Here is a 19052-nt window from a genome sequence, read left to right on the forward strand (position 1 = left end):
CAACAAGACTGTTCTTACCTAACATACAGAGAAATAGGCACAACTGTATTCATCACAATGGCATAGGAAAACAACACTAACACGGCAATGATTGCAGCTCCGGTAGTTGCATTATCATTAGGCACCAAATTTTTATCCCACGGAAGAAAGGCACGAAAGTGTTGCCCAGTGATGGTTTCCCATACCCCACAGGCAATGGTACAAAACAAACAGGTGCTGATCAAGAAGAAGACAATCTAAAAATTATCCAAAAACAAATTATCAATAAAAAAAAATCTGACTTAAAATTAAAATCTACCATTTTGAAATGAATACTCAACCCCAATTATTAATATATTCAAGAGTCGATCAAGGCTTGTGCGCTTAAACTTTGTTTTTCCACTGTTCTGCATTAGTTTTGTGTCTCTTCCTGCAAATATCACAACTCCATAGCACCATTTTGTGTTGCGTAGAACACATCCTCTCAGTAACATTTTATCATTATCTATAGAGTATGCTTCTCCTTCCCAATATAGAGTACCTTCGAACTTGCTAAGATTGTTATTAGGTGGTTCACATGCTATTTCACCTATAAAAATGAAAAAAATTTCAGTGTATTTGAAGTTTGCAACAATACAAATAATGGAAAATGACAGTTACCATTAAATTTACCCATGAGACTGTTATCTTCGCCTAATTCTGCTGTTTCAGGTAAGGCCTGCTTGCATTTTAAATTTGTTTCCCTGTTTTAAAAATAATTCCTTTAACGAATATTTTATCAAATAAATTAATTAATTTTACACAAAAATTGCTTACCCATCTAATTCTGCAGTTTCTATATAACAAAGACCATTAGGTTCACTTGTAGACAATAATAGTAAGTCTGCCTGGAAAACAAACAGAAATATGTTAACAAGTTACAAAATATGTCATGAATGTGTTAATCAGTAAAATAATATAAAATTCAATTTTAAAAATTTTAGATTTAGAATCAAATTTCCAACATTTTAGACATAAATTTTAACGCCTTCTTAATATGAAGTCTGAAAACCAGTTTCATTATAGTAAAATGGTCAAAATATCATATTATGACAATTACAACAGTTTCAAAACATACAAACAGCAATTATAACACCAAATAGCATAGTGACATTAATAAAATTTAACATTTGTATAAATTTAATAAATACTAACAGCTACGAACTGATCATTCTCCATCCGAATGATATCTCCCACTTGTACTTTATGCCATCTTTCTTCCACCACTCGTCCTCTGCGTAGCACCTTAGATAACCGATTGTTAACTTGCTTGTCACTTCGGTGACGTTGCTGAAATACAGAATTTAACTTTTATTAATTATTTTGTTAAAACAACGCTTTTTTTTACTCTTTTCATCCTATAGGTATTGAGCCCATTATAGCTTTCATGGAGCCCACAATGAATCAGCCAGGTGGTGAGGATGAGGCCTGACATATCTGGGACAGACCACATCTTGAAAAGTTTTTGGGTTTCTTTTAAACCCATCCAGACTCATTCCAAGGCTCCCAGAGTGACAGGATGACACTTTATTTACTTGACCATCTGGCTGTCTCATTAAAATTAAATGTAATATGAAGAAATCTTTAGTTATTAAGAAAGATATTTACAGTATCTTCTTCCTTACAGTAATTTCATGTAAAAACTGTCAATTCTTTTATACAATTTTCAACTGGAGAGTATTGAGAGATCACTGAATTGGAGATCAACAAATGTCAGGATTTATCAAATGTGAGGTGGACGGAAGTTGAAGTGAGACAGACACCTGCAGTTAGAAATAAATTCATTTATTAATGCTAAATCTTACATTCTATAGTGTTTTGTTGACTGTTGGAGCTGGTCTGTAGAGTCGACGGTCCCAGGACGGTTGGTCAAATGTTGGGAAATCCAGTGGCAAAACCAAAACAGACCAAGACAGAATGGTGAAGTTAGAGATGAAGAGGCCTTATGTAAAACACTGAAGACTAGTCAGATAACTCACATCATGAGACAGAGAAAAGTCTGCCTTTGTCCTTGAGATCCAGGCTTTTAAAGGATTTTTTCTGCGGATTCTTAGCTTTCCGATTGGTTGGTTTCTTGTATCTAGGTAGATAACAGACCATTTTAAGCCACACAGGGTCAAATTCAACACCATGTTTTATTCGATCAAGGAAAATTAATCACACTTTGAAACTCCTGCTTGTATTTAACTACTGTTTCAAATTCTTTTAAGTCTGACACATAATCTCTATGCTAGATCTCCTTTTGAGGTTATTTTAAAACTTTTTTCTCTTAACTAATAATTTCTTCTTTCCTGATTTTATTTGCATTTTGTTTTTTTTTTATTATTATTTATTTTACTTTTATGAATGCTAGAATCAAAGCCTGATCTCAATTTGACACTTTTATTAAATTTTTAACACGCAAGCTTGAGTCTTGCTCAGACCTCACAGTAGTTATAAATATCAGAACAAAAACAAACTTCTTAACTCCAGCAAAATTATTTAACATCATATGTTTTTAATCTATTTAACATCATTGTTTTTAATCTATAAAGCCTTATCAGACAACACATAAGAAATAAATGAACAATTTGAATTTTTAAGTATATATATAATATATCCTGCATCTAGATCCCCACCTTGATGTGTGAATATGTTTGTATGTCCTTTATGTCCCTGTGGTAGAACTGCTGCCTACAGGGATACCCAAGCTGAACAGTGCAGAGGATAGGGGCCAGACTAAAGCAGGATCATGGTGTCTAGTCTTGAAGAGGCATGTGAGGAACATATGCTGCAAGTGAGTGCAAGTATAACTGAAGTGATTGTGCTTGAATACAAATGTGAGCAAATGGATTACAAGATTGAGCAGGATGGTGAACAACTGGAACAAGTGAATGAGTTTGTGAGATTCTAGGTCAATTAATTAGTTATATTAAAGGATTAATTAATTAAAATTACTACACAATTCGTTCTTCCACGAAAAACCTTGACAATCCAGTGTTTTTATATACAACTGCTAATGTTTTCAACGCAGTTCTATTCCAAAGGGAATTCACAGTAGTTATAAATATCAAAGGTAGTTTCTACCTTTTCTAAAAGCAGTTCTACCTTCAAACCAAGAAACCAAAGCGAGTTCTATTCCAAAGGGAATAGAACTCGCTTTGGTTTCTTGGTTCCATTCACGGGCATTTGAAACTACCTTTGTGCTGTGCCTGATGAAGACCCCGAAGGGGTTGAAAACGTTAGCAGTTGTATATAAAAACACTGGATTGTCAAGGTTTTTCGTGGAAGAAAGAATTAAGTTTTATCCAGTCTACAGTAAGAAGTATAGTAGTTACTACACAATTAATTATGAAGTGGAAAAAACCCACTTTCTTTCCCACCACCTGGCCTTTCAGTTGACCTCTGATCCGATAGATAAAGACAATCAAATAACCATACAAATCAACAATCTTTAATGATGTTTTGAATAAGTTTAAAGAATAAATCCAGACAAATGGTTATTAATGAGAAAAATGCCAAAATTGATTAAATTATGAGGTAAGAAGAATCACAGCACCTTGTTGATGACATCTAAGAACCTCAAATTTGTTGCAAGTTTGACCATCAAAGTATGCATTTGATGGTACCAAATTTGAACTTACACATCTAATATGCTATTCTTCCTTTTTCTACTTTGATAGTCAAACTTACATCTCAAATTTGTTTACCTTATATTACCGTATAAGAGCTAGAACACTTGGCAAAAGTATCAGCAACCCAACTGAATCGTAAAATTATTACGGCCCATATCAGCTGAACCAGTCACACATCTTGACCTTAGACCACATTAAATCAAAATCACCTGATTCTACTCCCACACTCAGGGCAAATAAAAATGGATAGCACCCGATTGTCAGGGCAATCATCCTAAGAATTGTCCCCTTGCCTGTTGCCATCCAGAATTCTGAAGAAGACACCTCTCGCTCTATTGGCGCTATGTTAAAAGAGGTATTATGTTTGACTATTTTATTGTAAACTCTCACTCTCAGTCTTTAGTTTGTAGGTAGATAGATAATCACTCGGAAAGCTGGGTCCCTACCGACCCGTTTAATCAAACAACTGTTAAGTTTTCTAACTCTGATTGTGTTTCTCTTGTAATCCTTTATTTTATATTAAACTTGTTATATTATATAAATAGTTGTTTATCTCATGTATCGCTGACACCATACTGACAACCTCGCTAACCCTTCCCACTCACATTTACAAATGTCATCTACTGACACAGTGAGTGGTCCTCAACGGACTTATGCTGATCAAAGGGGTCGACAGTAACAACCTGTAACCCCCGCTTCTCACAAGTTCATATATTTGGGAAGCATGGTAGGCGATGTGGCTTGGTCAAGCCTTGTGTTCTTAACTTCTCTCTCTTTCTTTCAAAACTGTACTTCCAGGCTTTTGCTCATCTGGCCTCGCCTCCTGGTTGGTCTGATGGTCTGATGTATTATTTAAAACAAAAGGAATAGAACCAGATTGGTTAGAAAGACTAGCAAGAAAGGGGATAGAGGGATGGAGAATGACAAGACACGTATCTTTCGAGACGGAATTTTTGGAGGAGTAACACGTGTGTTGGGAGGAATAAAAAAGAATTTCCAGAAGGGAGTCTCTAAGTTAATTTGCCAATCATATCCCCTTTTTCCTAAATTCTTCAATCTTATTTCCTATTTTCTTCCAACAAGATCCCATCTTGTTCCAAGGCCCTATTTTTATTGAAAAATTAGTTAAGTTAGAATTAAGTTAGGTTAAGTACCATTGTTTATTGTCACATGGAACACGGTCAGTCTTATTGTAAAGTCATCCCATATATCTGTATGCCTAATTTTGATAATTTTCTCGTCTGAAAATTTAAATTTTATCTACACCAAGCAATTCTCAGGAGTCAATTATTTCCTCAGTTACAATGGGAATGGAAGAATAGATGGTGAAATAACCAGAGGAGCAAATGCTAAAGCTCAAGTCAAGTGGTGGGTACAATGAGTAGATTTGCAAGGGTTAAAAGGATGTCCAAAGAGGCACGAATGGCTGTATATCGGAGAGTTGTGATTCCTGTGCTCATGTATTGTAGCAAACTTAGGTATGGCAGAAAAGTCAAATAAGCCACATTACTGTATATGAGATGAGATATTTGAGCAAAGTGTTTGGCATAACAAGGAGACACTATGTGAGAAATGAACAGGTGCTGGAAAAGTATAGGCTGAAAAAGAATGTGGTTGAAAAGATAGGGAAATTGGCCTACAATGGAAAGGAGAAGAACTGTTAAAGAGAGTATGTATGGAAAAGGTATATGGGAAGTACAGTTGAGAAAGGCTGAGAAAGTCTTGGTTGAAACAAGTGGATGAGTACCTAAAAGAACATAAGGTGTTGGGTCAGAAAGAAAATGAGAAGGCATAAGTGTGTCTGAAACAAAGGAGTTTGTGTGGTCCTGGACAGGTCCAGTCACGAAATTCATGTTAAAAATTGTTGTTGTACAGGACGAATATAAGAAAAATTTTAGACATTAGAAATGATTTTTTTGTAAAAAAAAATAAGCGAGTTCCAAGTGTGACTCAGACATGTATTAAATTACTGATCGGTGTTGAACCAGAAAGCCAGAACTTTGACACCAGCACTCGCGTGTTATAAATGGAGTTAAATTAAATCAGAGAGAAACAGATTAACAAAAAAGGAATAATAGGTTAAAATTACAAGTGCAGGATTCCTGGTTCTAATAACATCTCTGATGCATATCTGGGAAAGGTGTTGGATGAGATCGTCTTAGGTAGACTTTTTCATGGGACTCAAGTCAGTCTAAATAAATAAATAAACTACTCACAAAAGAGTTCAAGTCAGTCTTCTTTCACCTGGGAACGGGAGAAAAGGCCAATCGAAAAGTGACAAGTATATTTCAGAATCAGTAGAAGAGGCTTACAGGAAGAAATTTCTATAAAACCCCAAATTGCCAAGTCAGGTGGTGAAAAGGGGAATTTTCCTACAGCCAAGCACTCTCTCCCACTGCAGCAGCCTCACCCAGTTATGTTTAACAATGAAACCTATGCCGCTAAGTGATACTGTTTGATACTTTCTGCCATGTCAGCAATGGATTCCGAACAACAGACTATCTGATCACTGCCTCATTACTCCCCAGAACTGTAGTTGTTGGTGTTGACTCTGTAGATAGAGCTCACCCCTACTCTTAGTGGATGCATCAAGAGAAGGTCTGCTCAAGAGAAGACTCTGACAGAGCAAATTTTGATGGACTGATTGACAGATTGTGGCCAGTAATAAAAGACATTCAGTAGCAAAAATTATGTAAGCAACATTTCATTCCAATACACAGGATTTAGTGAAGGTACTGGTCAGTGGCGTAGTGTGGGTGTCAGCCGCCAGAGACGGAGGAAAGTTTTGCCGACCCCTTATTTAGGTAATTATTATTATTTATTGTGAAATTTTGCCGCCCCTTAAAGTGCCGCCCGGGGCGAGCTGCCCCTGCGCCCCCACTACGCTACGCCACTGGTACTAGTCATCTATCATCTCCATGATCACCACCAACATATACAAGTGACCCTTAGCCACTCCTGATGCGGGGTAATGACTTTTCCTCTCACTGGCCATTCTACATTTGTCTAAACAGGAAGGTCTCAAGAAACTTAGTAAGGTGTGGTGTAGTTTCTAAGACTGTAGTCTGCTATTTAATGTTGCTCACCCTTTCTGGATTATAAGCATAAGGAAACATATGTATGTATGTATGTATTCAAAAATAAAACCCATAACTGCCAAAAATTAACAACAAAATAAAATAAATATTGAATTAGTTATAAAATAAAATAAAGTAAAAACTACGTAGTAAATAAGAGCACTCTGATGACAATTAGGAAGCATCTGGCTCAAAATTGCCAAGGTTGCAAATTTCCAGATTAGTTTTATGACAAAAAATATTACAAGCTATAATGATGACAATTATTTTATATTATTACTAAATTTCTGTTTAAACAATACTTGATAGGGCAGCGCATAGAATCCGTTACTTTTTTTATAATACCACTTTGTAACAGAAACTTCGCTAAAAACGGTCATTTTGGGAACATTTTTGTAAAGTTAATGAAATGTCCAAAAAATACAAAAGTGTGTTTTTTTTTTTTTTTTGCTTTATTCAATGGCATAGGTTTATATTTATCAATATTATCTAAAAAATAATAACAATAATACGCATAAAATCTTTTTAAAGCAAAATACATCAAAAACAAAGATTAGTTGCTATTTTCATGCATACAATTTAAAAAATACAAAAACATCAGTAACTTTTATAATTAAATTCACATTACATGGATAGAAGTAATGTTTTTTAGTATAACTACAATCTTTTTTGTGACGATAACTAAAATTGTAAATGTTTTATTCAATTTTAGTAACGTTCTCGGAAATGATCAGGCATTTCCAGAATGACGATAATAATATTATAGGGTATAGTAGAGGTATATTTTAATCATGAACGACAGTTTTAGAAATCAAAGATGTTTATTTATAAAGCCATAACATTTGTACTTAACATTAAATTAACTTTACTTAGTTAAAGAAAAGTTATATAATACAATCTAAAATAAATTCTGAAACAAAAGCTTGTTAACTTTGTGAAGACTTATTTACAAAACAAAGCAGAAAATAGTTCTTAAATTTTTTCGAAAACATCAATATCAGTATTGCGATAATAATATTCTCGATTCTGTTCTCTTTTATTAATGGTGTCGGAATAATACTAATTATTTGCTCAAAGTTAATATAAGACACATCATTTAATTCCAGTTTGAATTTTCTGGTACTTTTACGCACTGCACAGATCTGACAAAATTTACTGAAATTTCCCTGCCGTCGTCATTGACATATGTCTGGCAGGTAGCAACATATCAATAATAGGTATTTGTCTTTTTAGTAGGGACTTTAATTAACAAAAATGTTCCAGGGGATATCAAATTTGGTTGTAGTTTTTCTTGTCCATAAGAGGTACAACTTGCTTCAACATCAATGTATTTTTCTTTAATTTGCTGACAAACAGAAATTGCCATTAAATCTTTGTCATCTGATGAAGATGAGTTGTAAATAGTTTTATAAGTGTTGTGTCTCTCCTTAAATTTCAAATGGTCTTCCAAATTATCTGTAACCATGGGCTCTTCGGCAACAGAAGATTCTATCGAAGGCATAAAAACATACATACGTTCTATCGACCTTACGTTAAAAAGACTAAAAAGCATATTCAATACTTCACTAAACAAAAGGATTTTGCGCACTTCAGGAGATATGTGAATGTCTTTAATTAGAGCATCAACCCTGCTGTTAAGAGTTGTAGGTACAGGTTGCTTTTTTGCATCTCTTGTTTCAAGTTTTTTTTTTAAAGACTCAATTTTTCGTTTTATTTGAAATATAGTTTCTTCCTGTGTTTTTATTTTTCGGTATGCTTTTGCTCTATTTTTCCGAACTTGTTTTCTTCCTACTTGTCTTCTCACTGAAGGGATTGTGGCTGAATCATCTGACTGTGGTGGCGTATTACTTATTATATTTGCTAATGCCTTTTTCTTCTCTCTGTATTTTTTCGATGCTTTTGTCCAATCTTTTCTCTGCTTTCGCTTTTCTCGCTCGGTCATATCAGCAATATTTTTCACTTTCTTTACTGTTTTTCTTTTTATATTCCCTGTCCTTAGCTTTTTTAATTTCTCTCTTTTCGTCGGTCATCTTATCTAAAAATTTTTTTTCTAGCATTAGTCTTTTCTCTTTGGCGCATATAAGCCACACTATCTTTTTTGCTTCTTTTTTGTTCTTTTTTTGTTTTTTTCTGCATTGGGAGTATCCATATTGCTGTGAAGAAAAAACCAACAAGTATGTTAACTTATTGGAAATGACATACACACAACACATAAAGTAAGTTAATGAAAAATTGTAAGAGAATACACTCCGGAAACAAAATCATCATTTTGAGAACGTCATTGTCATTTCGAGAACGTGTCATCATGTCCGGGAACGTTGCCGAAACGACGGTTAACGAAATGACGATTTCAAATTAACGTGCGCTTTGATTTTATGGCGGTCATCTTAGACGCAGTCTGACCCAGTTAATGCAAAATATTTGAGGTTAGTTTGTTATTATTGTACTCTAAAAAGTATTTTATCGATATTTAAAACTTATAAACGTATTCCCGGGTTGATGAACTATTTATGTACGCTCTGTAAATAATGAATTGAAAGGTACTTACCACTTAATTATAATTTATTTGGCGGGAAACACACTGATAGTTAGTTACGTTATCGCTTTTACCAACTACTGAGGTCTGGCACCGAATGGCTGCGTTCACTAAAATGACGCATGGGCTGTCGGACATAATATTTTAGCATTTCTCTATTTAAAAGTAAAGTTTTTTTTTTAATAACACTTCCAAAAACTAGTTTTGAGATAAAAAATACGTAATATAAGTAATGATAATTGTTAAATATCGTTTATTTTATATAATTTCTTGGAGATTGTTTTTGAAGATCGTACTTTAGGACGTGTTCCCGAAATGATTTTACGTATATTTACAGAGAAATAATATAAAATTTATTTTACTTTTAAAGTATATTATATGGTATACGGTTATAATGAATTAATTTTAGTGTTGCATTATGTTCATTTGCTCAATAAAGTTACGATTTAAGTAATTAATTTGCTGGCGAAGCAAATTTTCCACCTTGGTAATTTTGTGTCATCTACATATGAGCATCTACATCAGGAAATTCATGAATTAGCACAAGGCAACTAGAAAGTGCAGTCCTTTCATTTTTCCTAGAACAAATACTTTTATACACTCATTATGTGGATGATGTGATATTTGAAAAATGTACTGGATATCACATATTTTTTAAATATAGTTAATAACAACTCATTTGGCATATTGATAACAGTCTAACCTGAAACTACACCCGAAACATAGACACTTAAAACATCTTATGTACTTTTCCAGGAATAAACTTTAATGAAACTCACATTTTTGTCTTGATTAATAAGCCTTCATCAATATATCTCAAAAACTGGATAATTGTAAATATACCACTCACCAAACCATCACCAGTTTATTACAAGAAAAATGAAAAACTCTTACGAACGTTTTCATCTATGTGAAATAGACATCTTCGGGTATTAACAATATCAAACAAATGGCTAGTAAAATAAAATGTTTTTTCAGAGTTTGGATTAATTACATAATTCTAATGCATTGCATTAAAATTTGTTATGTTCAGGATATAATTTCAAAATATGTCAAATATTTAACGCATATCCAAATAAATAATCAATTAATTTCACATAAATAATTATGATGCAAATATCCTCCATAATTTAAATTATCCTTAATGCGAGTTTCTGTCGTTGGAATCTAGTTCAAACATGGCGCGCCATGCTGTGGATAGTGTGTCCGTTTCCTTGAAGTTAATAGTGACTCCCTGTTTAATTGCCCAATAGATCTCAAGCAATTTGAGATATTTGAGTTGTGCCTTATCCATCCAACACTCTGTGCAACAATTTAGTTCTATAGTTTGTGGTCTTCCTCATTATCTGCATATGTCACTAACGCCATAGTAGTCAGCTTTTTTCTTGTGAAATCTTCATGTTCTTTCATCATCATGGCGAGACCTCTTGTCATTGCTCCGAAGTATGTTAATAAGCAATTAACTCGATCATCGTGAAGAGATACCACATAAACCCCTAGAGAGTATGAGTCATCTATACAATTTTCATTATTTCTGACGAGATAGAAGATTGTTAGAGAGCATTGATATGTTACGTGCACTTTAGTGGTCCTTGCAATCTCTCTATATATACAGTCAAGTCCGCATAAGTTGACACCCCAAGGAGAAGTGGAAATGTGTCAAGTTATCCGATGTGATGACTAAAGCAAAGTTGAAAAAAAAAACCACAAAACTATAATTAGGTAAATACAGTAGTGCAGGCTTATGTGGGTATGGGGCTTATTTCTCGGCTAGCAGGTCGGTGAGACCTGCCCACTGTTAAGGATGGCAGTTTCTGGTCTGAAGTTTAATGGCCCTGAGGTGTCGGGCTTAATTGTTTGTTAAATCGAGTGGAGGAAGCGAGTGGGTTCATCAATAAAGCAGTGGCAATATTCGAATAAACAACACCATTTAAACAATAAAACAAAATTTATTAATTAATAAAGAGGATGATTGCAATTATAATATCAAGATGGGCTTAACCCAATACGGGGGGGTCCCGAGAGAGAGTTTACATAGATTTGGGTGGCATACCTCGTTGATCTGGCGTTCTGTGAGTCGTGTTCTGGGGCGAGGTGGCCGTTTTAGGGAGGTCATCTCGGTGGAGGTTCGGACTACGTTGGCGGCAATTACGTTTGGCAGTCGACTCTCTGCTGTCCTGGATCTGACGACAAACGACCTCTTTGTCCCCGTGTCTTCCCCCTTTTATCCCTTCGGATCACGTTCCTTCTTTTCACCAATTATGGAATTTTGTATTTAGTTCCCACTGACTCAATCCCAAGTTTTGCGGGAGAGGAAACAACTTTTAGGGAATGAAGTATAGTCATCCTCCAGTCAAATTCTTGACAAAATTTGAAAATTGAGGGAAAATAATAAAATAATATCGAAAAATTCTAAATTTGTTTTCATCGATCAATTCGGACATTCACACTTACAATACATTGTGTTCTTCATTTATAATTATTCTGTAGATGATAAACTGAAAAATTTGTTTAATGTTGTCTGTTTTGAGCACTTAACTGTCTCGACTTTCTTTTCAACGATCATGAATGCCTTGAAAACATCATCTTTGCAATTGCCAATTATTGGCAAGTAACATCTAAGGATTCTTAATGCTTCTAGCATAGCAGTTTTGGTTGGTTTTGGGGTTAGCTCTTCTAGTGTTTCATTCTCTTCATCTCCAGATTTGTTATTCTCGCCCTGAATTACTGCGACAATATCAACAACACTCACTGAGTAACACACCTCCACACAATTGTCCACTGTTCTGTAGTTGGTTTCATCAACAGAGGCAGTTTCTCGTAGATCGCAACAACATCGCAGCAATTCATCCAATTGAACATTCTGTTCTTCACCCTTATCTTCATCTTGAACTGCCACCGTAGAATGAAATCCTGCATGTTTAAAGCAGTTTGCAATGGTTAAGCTTGTTACATTTTCCCATCCAACCTTCACATAATGAATCACGTCTAGCAGGGAAAGTCAATCGATTTGCCGCTTTTTACCGCATGAATCAAATCCAAAATAAGCTTCTTCTAATAATGACATTTGAACGAATGAATAATACCCTAATCCAACGGTTGCACTACAGCAGTGGCATTCAGAGGTAGGGTAAACATTAATCACTTGTAGTCCTTCAACTTTTCCATGAACAGGACAGTTGTCAATGACAAATGTTATGTTCCTTTTTTGCTTAACAAACCAAAAGTTGTATTTGTGAAGAATTTTCTCCCAAATTTTGGAAATCCTTCCTGGTTTGTCTTGTGAAATATACTGAAACATGGTAAATGCACAAGACAAATCAGGAACGATTGGCGATAAACTACAGAGAGTCAAGTAAAGTCTCAGCAGTGTGGAGAGCGAGTATAATATAATAATTTTAGTATAAAAAAGAGACAAACAGTAGAGAAGTAGGCACAATACTGGCCTTCTTTATATTAGCAGTTGTGTTAATGTATTTATATACTTATTTATTTTATTTATTTATTTAGTTATTTATTCACACATTATATATATGTAGAGTTTATGTGTATATTGGAACAACTAACCAGTATAAATTGTTATTTTTTTTGTACGAGTCAGCACATTAGATAAGAAAATTCAAACGTTTAAATGTTCCAAAACAAAGTTTGTTATAGAAATCAGAATCATTTGATTTTTCTGAGGAAGACCATTGAAAATGATTGAAAACATTTGGTAAAGTGAATAAAAAGGCTGCATTTTAAAGGTTTTTCATTTCGAGGTACGATTGCAAATAACCTTAATAATAAAACAACAATATTTAAACAACCCACTAGAACCTTTTTTTTTAATCCCAGTAAAATAAATTTTAGTTAAAACTAATGTTTTCAACCATATTCATGATCTTCATCAGGTTTTGGCCAGTAGAATTTAAAATTGGAACTCATGGAACAACATGTTTAAAAATTATTTTTAAATTCCAAAATATTTAAACGTTAAAAAATAATTTTTAGTAATATGTGTTTAAATAGCGATAAAAATATTCTTACATCACCACAAATAAATAATACGGTGTAATTAATGGTGTAGAATCTGTAGCTAGTAATAGGATACGTTCATATATAAATACATATTATGCAGTTATTTTCATATTGTGCCATTGCTGCTCTCATTTTTTCATAGCACCACTTCCATGCATGCGAAACATTAGCAGCATCCTTTGCGTTAATACAGTTGCTGACTAGGCCAACTTTGTATATTTCTAATGCTTTCAGTTTGCGAAGGTGCTCAACATGACCTGACATTTTCACCAACTTGGCCTTATGGAGGTCAGCTTGTATTTCAGGGTCCATCGCATAGGCGGCTAGGACAATGATGTGTCTTTGGTTAACAATATCATACCAGTGTTCCTGTATCCTTTTGCTTAGGGAGCGCTTCTTGGATCCGATGTATACTAAATCATGCTGGAATCTGTGGTCTCTGAGAGGAACCATATAGACACCCAGTGCCTGACATTCTTTCGTCGTGTCTTTGTCATTGCGCAATAGCCCATATACTGTGCTAGATCTCCTATAGGCAATCTTTGTGCTTTATGGGTAGCAGTGGCATGCCGTCCTTGGAAGCAGTGGAAGCACCTCATTCCTTGTATTTTCTAAAATATGAAAATAACTGCACAATATGTATTTATATATGAACATATCCTATTACTATACTAAATGCAAAAAAAAACGATAAGATGGCTATTGTATATTCAAATATAAATTCATATATGGATATTCCCAATGAAAGTGCCATGTTGTCGAATACAGGACAGCTTCCACAGCAAAAATATTTGAATGGTGTAAAGCAGCCAGATTATAGGCATTGGCACATGTGCTTTACAGAGCACCAACCTCATGCAATTTAGCTGGTGGAAGCTACACACCAAAATATCGTATAGTGCTTTCAACGATTCTATCGAGGACCAGTTCTGATGTTAGCTGCCTGCTTGCTAGATGTTTGGCCGCATTATGTGAATAGCAAATACAGTGATACCTCGATTTTCGTCGATAATCCATCCGAAAACAATCGGCGAAATCCAAAACTGACAAAAACTGAGGCAATTATTTCCATATGAATCAATGTAAATTGAATTAATTTGTTCTAGATACTCCAAAATACATACCAAAAACACATTTTATAGAGAATTAATATAGTGTTAAATACAATAAGAAATTAATATAAAAGACTAATCTAAAGGAAAGCGACGAAATTGTTTAGCTAGACACATGAGGTAATGTCTTGTTTTGTAGAAGCTAGTTGGACATGAGATTCTAGCCTATATCGCTCTGTGGTAAAGTGTGTGGTAATTGTCATATAATAGTATTTCTGTGTGTTTATGATGGTCATATCGTAGGGAATAATGCCTTCTGGGAGGTCTGTTTAAGGTGTTACAGACATGGAGAAAACCAGGAAAACTCCACACGACCAGCCCGTCCTAGCAAAGCGCGAACCTACGACTGAACTCACAGTGTTCGGGGAATGGAAACTTTGGCCAATGGTGGGCCGTCGCAGGGTAATGCTCACACAGTTATTCAGTTCAGTTATTTAATTAAAAGATACCATAGGTACATAACCGGTGCCGTTAATACATAACCGGATAAAACACATCAGAGATACAATGGATATATGATTTACAAGTAGGAAAAATTGTTTAACCAGAATAAAGTAACATCTAGGTAATAACAAATAATAAATAATAATAACACAATAATAACTACTAATCTATACAAGCATGACATCAACTACAAGTAGAATGACAATTAACAGATTTAACACAGAGCACAGATAATATACAAAACATAACAAAAAAAAAATAAAAAAAAAAAATAAAAAAAATAAAAAAAAAATAAATAATAAAAATAAAATAAAAATAAAAATAAAAATAATTCTTACAAACTAGAGGCGTTTTCGCTGATACGGTGAGCTTGCAATAATATAGTTCTGTAAAATTTGCGTCGTCTCTTTGCTGCAATTGGACTTTTAACGTCAGTTCCATTAGGTCCAATTACGTTTGCAGCTATTTGTACCTTTACCTTTAATAATGACGTCGAATTCTGTTATTTCTCTGTCATTCACACTTTTGACTGCTTCTGATGTGCAATATGTCTTCTTTGTTTCATTCCTGATTAATACTTTCATAAGCATTTTTCACATCAGCCACTTCGCTGTTCCAAGCACTCTTAAAGCACTCTTGAAGCAATTGTCTCGAGGCACTCCAAAGGCACTCTTGAAGCACTCTTATGATGACTTTTGTAGGACTCTTGTAGCTCTCCTAAAGTAATTACCTTTTCCGATGCAATTTGATCCAATTGATACACAGAAGAGAAATAAAATTACCATTACAGTGAAGGTATACATGAAAAACAAAAGTACTTAAATGAGGAGAGGATGAGTACACGATGAGCTATAGTTATCGATATCCAGGAACAGAAGTGTTCCTGAAGTAGCATTTGACAATGTCCAAAAATGCGTGATAAGTGTCACTGTGCTTAATAAAGCAGTTTAAATTGTGGGGAGGCCATGTATAGTTGCGAGCCTCACAAAGTACTCTGAGCTGAAGGCGTTCCCACTCGGTCATAGGGCATTGTAAAATATAATGTTCACTTCCATCAATTGTATCACAGATGGAGCAGTTATGATTGCTCGCTAACCTAAACCTTGCCAAATAGGAATGGAACCTTCCGTGTCCGGTGAGAAATTGACAGATGTTGCGGCTGGGAATGTACCAGCTACAAGTGAGGAACTCTTTTATATTGGGGATAAAGCTGTGTGTGATGGAGTGAGAGTTGTTAGTATCCCATTCCTCTTGCCAGGAATCAACAAGATCTCTCCACAGGATCCCTTTGATTGTATTAATGTTTATTTTATTATATGCAATTGGCAACTTAAGATTAGTGGAAGCATCTTTGGCAAGAGTGTCAGCCCTTTCATTGCCATGTAGGCCCTGATGGGCTCTAGTCCAGTTTAGATAAAAGATACACGAAGAACTGTTGATGATTTCCTGGATCTTACAGGCCAGCGGGTGTAAGTTCTTCGTCTGCAGGATGGCAAGAGCAGAGGCGCTGTCAGTGGTGATATTTCTCATTATTTCTCATTGTGTGGCTCAATGCTCACACAATGAGAAATAATGTCACACTGAGCCAGAAAACGTGTGGGTCGCCCTTTGTTTTCGCAAAATTAACAGCGATATCACTTGGGCACGCCGATGAAATCCGAGGCAATCAATGAAAACCAAAACAGATTTTTCACGAAAAAAATCAACAAAAACCAAAACCGATGATAACTGAATTCAACGAAAACCGAGGTATTACTATAGATTTATAACTTAACACAACTGATAGGAATCTACTGGTATGTTTCTATGATAGTTCTGTGAAGTTGACAGTTTAAAAAAATCCATTAAAATGTTTGATATATTTATTCTGTTTTAATTTTGCTCTCCCATCATGTATTACTTACAGATTTCAATGTAAAACTAGTGATATTACGATTTAGTATGTCCCACCTATAAGGGGATGCAGAAAAATACATGTACAATTCTTGTACAATGTTAAAAAATTTAACTGTTACTTTGGCAGCGTCCTTTACAACTAAATTTAATGAATGAGACGCACAAGGTACAAAAAAAGCTCTAGAATTTATATTTCTTAAATTTACGATTCATGTATCCATTGTCACAAAAATACTGTCTTTCCACTTCTTTCCCAAGACTACAAATATTCAAGTACAAAGTAACCAGTTTCAACTTATTTCTACTAAATAATTAAGAGATTAGGAAATTAGGGACATAAATAAAACCCTGCTGAAAGAGCCAGAATTTTACTTAAAAGTTTAACTGAACCAATCTCTAGCCGAGTACACAGGGAACTGATTTATTCGTAATATATTAGATGTAATAAAGATAGAAATTTTTCCAGTTCAACGAAAGTGACTGAAAATTTGGAAATTTCGTAAACACTTGGTCCTAAAACGAATTAATTAGAAAACAAATGACAGACAATCTATTAAGTTTAACATATTTAGATTTTTACAGCTATGGTGAGAAACATTTAAAATTTACAACCACCCTGTCGCATCCTTTGAGGTATACTAGTGATGAGACAAAAGAGGCATCTGACATTGAGTAGTATCGGCCTGGGGATTTGGCCACCCGTGTGCATGCCTGTTTCTGATTCAGTCCATTAGCCACTCGTTAGCAGCTATTTGGACAAAATGGATTGTTTTAAGATTTAAAACGTAAAGAATGTTTTATGTTATTTTTATGTGTGTTTCTTTACAAAGCTATATTTAATTATAATTTTCTTTAAAAGTATATTCATACAATTGAAAAATATTTTGTACCAGGTATGTAAATCCACCACACATTTTATTTCACCAAGTAAGTTTTTATAATTTTATTTTTAATTTTAGCCCTTATATCATGACCAGAGATTCAAAATGTAATTGTGATGTTAAAAATACATTTAGAGAAGACTACGGTTTTTACCAGCTTATCGAACAAACAAATACAAATGGACCCTAAACCATCACTGACATGCAATTAACTGAAAGCCCCTGGAAATCGGCTTCTTACAGAAACACACCTTCCCTATCATCAAATGTCACAGCATGCCACTGACAGGTAGCAATCTCTTTATAGATGGAGCTTAGGTGCTGGTTGTATTGCACCACCGTGTGTGATTAATTGATGCTGTGACTATAGGTGTCGTTGGGGTTTACCTGTGTGTTGTGCATATGGTGCGCATTTAGCAGGTTGGCGTATGTGCACAATAAGTTATGTATTATGCTTCTACTGTATCCATGCTTCACTGCTATGTCTTCAATGCACTTCAATTCTGCCACCATATCCTCCCATCTAGTGTGGTACGTGTATGCCCTTCTAGTGAGTGCACGGAATGCAGAGATCTCGTACGAAAAAAAATCAGCAGAGTTCAACGAAATAAATATTGGTACGTAGCAAGGTTTGTAATGTACACTGGTTTGTACTCTGCCCGCATCCAGGAGAATGTTGACATCTAGGAAATGCACATTTGTGTCACTCTTCTGCTCTAGCTTGAGGATAAGGCCATATGGATAGTTGTTCATGGAACCTATGAAATCATTTATGTTGGGCTCAGCCTTCCAAAGAATGAAGATGTCATCTACAAACCTTTTGTAAACTAGGATGTTAGGTAGGAATAGCAGTATGACCTCTAGTTCCAATTGGCAAACCACCAATTCACACAAGTCCCCTGAGAGGGCTGCTCATAGGTATGCACTGTTTTTGTAAAATATTTTTGAGCCAAATGTTTTCTAATAATTCACTATATTGCACATTTCAGATAAATTTGCAAAATAAAAGGTAGAAAAAAGCACACCACCGCCACATTACGCTTTTTGACCAAGTTGCCCGTAGTCATTATGATGATTTACAGAACTCAGTATATAACATATACAGAAAAAACTACAGAATGATTTCTGAAACTATTACTCATTGGCAAAGATTATGTTACTGTGCCTTAGCTAAAGAAGCATGTCGAAATTTCAGAAAAATCCAGGATGTCAGAGCCTGGTCTATTCATAAAAAAATGTGCTAAATATTGCATTCTAAAATTTCCAATAAATGTCACCAGAGTTAGTACCTAAACACATATTATCTCAATATTGCACATGATTTTTCATAAGATTCTCACCAATTTTACTTTACCAAAAAGTTTGCATTAAAGAGGCATTTTCTACATTGTTTCTATAGGAAAGTCAAGGGTCTGGAGGAAATATTCTAATAAACAACAAATTCAAATTATCCA

At 34.7% G+C, this 19052-nt stretch overlaps 1 protein-coding gene across 1 annotated transcript in view; it reads right to left on the bottom strand.

Annotated features, from left to right (window-relative positions):
* Positions 1–19052, bottom strand: part of LOC136978506 (phospholipid-transporting ATPase ID-like) — a 145340-nt gene that overhangs the window by 56585 nt on the left and 69703 nt on the right. The window contains exons 5-9 of the mRNA XM_067274224.1: positions 1174–1308; positions 796–866; positions 640–722; positions 321–568; positions 19–236 (exon numbers count right to left, since the gene is read on the bottom strand). Coding sequence (XP_067130325.1) covers positions 19–236; positions 321–568; positions 640–722; positions 796–866; positions 1174–1308 — 755 coding nt within the window. The remainder of the gene's footprint in view (positions 1–18; positions 237–320; positions 569–639; positions 723–795; positions 867–1173; positions 1309–19052) is intronic.

This window comes from Centruroides vittatus, unplaced genomic scaffold, assembly GCF_030686945.1.
Source record: "Centruroides vittatus isolate TY-2023 unplaced genomic scaffold, ASM3068694v2 contig_544, whole genome shotgun sequence".
NCBI classification, from domain to species: domain Eukaryota; kingdom Metazoa; phylum Arthropoda; class Arachnida; order Scorpiones; family Buthidae; genus Centruroides; species Centruroides vittatus.